Source organism: Nanorana parkeri, unplaced genomic scaffold (assembly GCF_000935625.1).
Source record: "Nanorana parkeri isolate BGI_ZX_2015 unplaced genomic scaffold, ASM93562v1 scaffold3655, whole genome shotgun sequence".
Classification (NCBI taxonomy): domain Eukaryota; kingdom Metazoa; phylum Chordata; class Amphibia; order Anura; family Dicroglossidae; genus Nanorana; species Nanorana parkeri.
Window position 1 is genome coordinate 12,935 of NW_017309923.1, and position 5,999 is coordinate 18,933.

A 5,999-nucleotide genomic window follows, 5' to 3' on the forward strand; every position below is an offset into this window, starting at 1 on the left:
GGCTCCATCTAGTGGCGAGAATGCAGTGTGAACAACATTTGGCCAGCCTATGTCTGGGTGGATGATTTATAAATCATTCCCTAATTGTTGTAGCTACTGTATTCTTTCTGTTGAAGTAAAAATATGCAGCATCCTAAGAGCAGAGAGTAGGAACATGTAACATTTTCATTACATAAACAAAGACGTTTTATATAAGTGCAAGTAGTAGATGTTTTACACCATGTTACATATGAGATTATTTTGTTTTCTATTTCTACCTATTGTGTACACTAACAGAAAGAGAGACTGCTCCAAATTGGTTTCTATTTCTACCTATTGTGTCCGTTCATTAAATGGATGTGCTGCCTCCTACTGATAACGTGAAGAAGGGATATACTAGTTATTGTTGAAGGAAAGATAGATTTTCCATCAGTGTGTCTCTTGCACAGTAATACACGGCAGTATCTTCAGTTTTCATGTTGTCCATTTTCAGGGTCAGCTTGTTGTTGTTGTCATCCCTAGTGGTTGTGAATCTTCCTTTAACATCATTATTATAGTTTGTACTCCCACTGCTACCAATATTACACAACCATTGTAACTTTCCATCAGAGAACTGTCTGATCCAGTGCATCCAGTTGCTACCAAAGGTGAATCCTCCTGAACCCTGACAGGTCAGTGTATGGGAGTTCCCCGGCTTTATCACCGCTGGATTAGACTGGGCAAGTTGGTTAGACAGGACACCTGGAAAATATACAATAAGAATAGGAAATACCATTATTACTAATGATGAAACTCTTTCCTAATAGATCACTTATTTCATCATAGAGAAACTGTCCTGTGAAGTCTCACCTGACAGCCATGTTAGTGAAACAAAAAGCATTATTAAGGTCTTCATTATTCCTCTGTATCTATACAATTCATTGATAACCTGTAAAACATCTTCTCTATCTTTATATTTATATTGTATGAGCGGTTTCAAAATAGGAAGTGATGTCATGTAATTTGCATAGTAAATGGAAATATCTACAACACATGAATAGCTCCTAACATGTGTGTCAGAACATATAGTCAGGTAAAAGTATATGGCTACCCAAGGTGTATTTAAATATCATTTGACTTTCATCAAATTATTTCAGTTTTATGATCATAAAGTCTTTCCAGTAAAGTAAATCATAAAATTAGTTTTTGCTGCTTTTTCAAAACAAACATGGACATAAAGTGTAACTCCAGGCAAACTGATAGATACATGGTTGAAATACATATTTGTTTACTGTTTTACCTGCCTAATGATTTATAATTCTGTTTATCCAGTCTTTTGATTTACACACATTTTCACATTATCATACCCCATTGCTGTGCGACAGGGCTTTGTTTATCAAAGTCATCTCACACCCCAATGATGACATCATGCTTACATTACTTTGTTTTTATATAAAATGTTAGGATTTTCAATAGGGTTAAGGTTAGCACTAGAGTTTGGGTTAGGGTTCATGTTGGTTTATTATTAATGTTTGAATTCTTTGGCACATGAATAGGCCCAGAATACTTTAAAGGAACTTCCCTAACCCTCAAATGCTATTCAAAGACAACGGAATTCTAAAAACTACTTTGTCTTCATATTTACTCTCACTTTCACTTATTCCTGATTACCATTGACTGCAATCAGATGTAGAATCTTTCAGGACATGTATCAAACACTGAAACTGTTAATGGATCAAAGTTCTGTGCATTCTATATATTGCCTAAAACATTTCACCTATCATTCTTTACCTGTATCTAATTAAAAAAAAGTTTAAAAAAAGTTTGTAATTTTTTTTGATAAATGCAAACGCAATAAAAATCTGACATAGGTTATATTTGAATCATTTTGTTATAAAACATTAAATATAAAAAATATTTCTTCAAACAATTAGGCTGAAATGTATTCTGCTGCATTACTTTGGTTAAAAAAAAAGCAATAATTGTATATTGATTAGACATGTAATCCCACAACAAAATTGTTTTGTTTTGTTTCAGATCGATTTGTATTTTTATATTTCTTTCATTTCTCAGATTTCGGATCTGAAATTCAATTTAGTTCATAATTCAGATTTTGGATCCATCCAAAGTTCCGTTTCAGAATGATCTAAAGTTTTGTTTCGGAACAAAGTTACATGACCCTACCTGTAATGCCCAACAGCCAAAAAAAAATCTAATTGGCCAGAGGACAGTAACATGTCTGATTTAGTTTCATTTTGAATGAAATTCAGACAGATCCAAATTTTGTTAAATGGACATTTGGATTCGTTCACATGCAGATGTGTTCAAATTCTGAAATTCGGACGCATCCGAATGTTTAAATTTCACTAAATTCATACGAATATCCATGAGTAACAAAATAAAATGTACATGTCTAATATTAATTACAATGTGTGACAGGTATACAGTCTACAAACTATGGTTTATATATCTGAAATGTATCAATACCGGAGTCATGACTGCCTATTGCATTACCTGAGGCTCTGAAAGGCCAAGGCAGTAGAAACACCCCCAAAATAACCCCATTTTGTAAAGCAAACATGCCAAGGTATTTGAGAAGATGCTTGGTGAGTTTTTTTTTAAAGATTCCATTTTTTTTTAGCGAGGTTTCCCCTCACCTTTATGTTCTGCTGACAACGGATTCACCAGGAAGAGAGAAAATCTGCAACAGAGACACAGATAGAAATACATATCAGACAGGGGTTCTAATCCTTTTATTTCTGTGTTACTGTTGGAATTTTTTTTCTCAGTGCCTGTCGGATAAAACATTGTCAGCATGGCAGGAAGCAAGGGTAAATCTCTCTAAAGGAGCCCACAGAGTAATAAAAGTAGTTAAAACATAGTAAGTAAAAGTAGTAAAACTCTTCCCCATTCTATACAAAAATAAAAATTAAATATATTCCCAGATTAAGCTACCTGGTACACCATGACCACCAAACTCCCCTCTTCTTTTCTAATTCCATAGGCTTATTCTTCTGTTTGTGACGGATTCACCCGGTCCAAACTTGCTGAACGTCATTCACACGCAGTGGCAGAACTACCGCCATAACGACCCATGCGGGCGCTATGGGGCCCGAGACTGAGGGGGGCCCGGTCAGGAGCAGGGCTTATAGTCCTCCCAGCATAGACACGCACACGGTGTAAAACACAGGAAATAGAATTGGATGGAGAGGATTAGCCCTCACAACCTCGGACATTGTAGCGGGTACAGTGAACGATCTGCGCTGCACAGCTAGAAGGGTTGTGTCAGAGTCCTGCTGCCTTGTCTGGATTCATCAGTATCAGGAGTGGGCGTGGCCATGTGGTTGTTTACCTGGGGACTGGAGTCTGGAGGGGAGAAAGTGGCACAATTTTGGAAGGACGGACAGTGGCTGCAGGGACTCGCATTGAGGAGGGGACCTCTGAGGTCAGCTGGTCATGGGGCTTGAGTCATACTGCTGGCTGTTGCTGTATGGTGCTGTGATCTGTCACAAGACTTCCTGGGTGTCTGCTGGCTATGCTACATGCTGGGTCATTCATTCCTGTGCCTGTCATCTGTCATTGTCCAGTACTGTTCCTGTTCTTTGCCTCTTAGGGCTTGTTCACACCACTTACAGTACGTTCCAGTGTAATTTGCTGCTGGAACGCACTGTATTGCATTGCACTCTTAGGCGGGAGGGAGCGTGGCGGTACATTGAAGTCAATGGCACTGCAGCCACGCCCTCCCCCCCGCCTGCACTGATGTGCCACGTGTTCTGGTGCAGGCGATCGCACTGAAGACGGAGGGCACGGCTGTGGTGCCATTGACTTCAATGAACCACCACACCCCCTCCCACCCCAGAACGCAGGGGGGGTTTAGTATGCGAAACAGTGCGTTCCAGCAGCTAACCGCTCTGGACCGCACTGTCAGTGGTGTGAACAAGGCCTGAAACCCCTTTTATACCTTGACATACATTGCTGAAATTGTCTTCTATTTACACTATGGCTCTTCTGGCTGCTTTAATCTTAAAGGCTTGTTTACACCAGCCCATGGGCGTTTATCGCACTATCCCATGCCCAGAATGCAAGGGATTGCATATACAAAGTCTCCTTACGTTCTGGGGTGGGAGGGGTCGTGGCAGTGCCATTCATATCAATGCCCACAGTGTGACCGGCTGCACCGGAACGCATGGTAATACAATGCCCTGCGCTCTAGTGCGGTGCAATCACAAAGAATAGTGCATGCACTATGCTTTCAATTTTGTATTTGATTTATTATATGGTTATTTACATTTTTGTTTTGCTGTTCAAAAATATTATACGCGGTAGCTTAGGTACAGTGCCACATGAGTGTAGTAATGTGTTGTTCAATGTCATTGTTTTGTTTTTGATGGGTGTAGGTTGGGGGGCATACACAATTTTTCTACGTGGCCCTGTGATTTATAGCTACGCCCCTGACCACATGTGACTATGCGCAATTCTAAACCGAGTGAACTGTCATAAGGACGTGGCAATACCACTCTCACCCTGCACAGAGATTTCCCAGCTCACGGCACAACATTCTCAGGCAGCAGACTGAGAGCGATCGTCCATAGGGTTGGTTAACTCCCCAGTTAAGTACTTTACACACTAAATGATCGCTGCCACCACGTGTGTTAACGGACACACAAACCGATCCCAGCAAGTGCTGTGAGAATTTAAAAACTTAAACAAAGCCTATGATACCACTGTCCTCTCAGACAGGAATATGACAGGTTTCACTATATAGTAGCGCTCTTCACAGAGGCAAGCATACTATAAGTTCTTATTTATAGCGCAGATAGAAGCTTAATGATTTTTAAGATTGTCCTTTCATAAAAGAAACAGTGCAGAAAAGATTTACAGAAAAAAATATTAATAAAGAGAGACAAATATATAACAGCAGTAAAAGAAAAAGGCATAAAAAGAGAGCACCCTAACTGTTACATTTCATATCTAGGATTATAGTGGAATATTGATACACAATACTGTCCGACAACCCATAAATTATTATGCGTCATGAAAGTAGCTTAACATGAAGATCAAACTTGCCATATATATGAATCATGATTGGCGCAAGAGGATTGATGGGGCTTGTCAAGCCTCTGAACATCATAACCTGTCCATGATTGATATGTATACCTTTGCCTTTTCGAGACACAGCTATTTGTACCCTTAATTTTACAATATCGCTCTCCAATTCCAAGTTAGGACATTGAGGTGATATTGTAATGTTCAGTTAATGGTTTTGGGTGAATGCAAGGTCATCTGGGTCATTATCCTTACCAGGCCCTCTTGTGTTTATCTCAACCTGTCAAGTGCTAATTTATTAGGGGATTTAGCTGAGCCATGCCAAATTATTACGATGGCATTAGTGATTTACATCCCCGATCATAAAAGAGTCATTTAAGCTGATTCACACCAGGTTTATGGGAAACTCCAGGTAAACGATCAGGTGCTTCACTAAGAACTATCAAGATTACAGGGCCAGATTAGCAGATATTGTTACTGGAATTTGAAGATGTCTGGAAAACTGAGGGCAGCCAGAGGTCACTTAAACTGAATGGAAGGCTGCATTTTTTCTAAGATGAGAGAAAAGAGAATTTCATAGTTAATATTAATAAGCTCAAACCTCATTACCGTCACAGTGTTCACACAATACTTGGACTGTACTACACTGCCCAAACTAAGTGCATCAAGGTTCACTCACTTGCCACCTGTCAGAGAACCAAGAAACCAGATGAAAACTACAAGTCCAGATTAAAAAATAGAGAGTTTATTGAAAGTGGCAATAAACAAATTAGAAAAACAATAGGTGAATTTATTCATGGATGGAATTCATCCATTCGCTGATCTCCTCCCTGCTGAATAGATCCGGAAGCGACGCTACAGAAGTCAGGGAAGAAGATGGTTGAAGCATGATCTGTGCTTCAATAACTTATTTGCAGTGGAAAGGGGACACTAATGTTAAAGAGAACCTGGAACCTCCAATGTGCTATTACATAGGGGGGCTAAAAGCCCCCCCC

At 39.6% G+C, this 5,999-nt stretch overlaps 1 gene segment (V, D, J or C); it reads right to left on the minus strand.

Moving 5' to 3' along the window:
* Positions 1 to 379: 379 nt before the first annotated feature.
* Positions 380 to 5,999, minus strand: part of LOC108803374 — a 7,062-nt gene continuing 1,442 nt past the window's right edge. Inside the window, 1 exon segment of the V gene segment in view lies at positions 380 to 720. Within this exon segment, the coding sequence occupies positions 380 to 720 (341 nt within the window).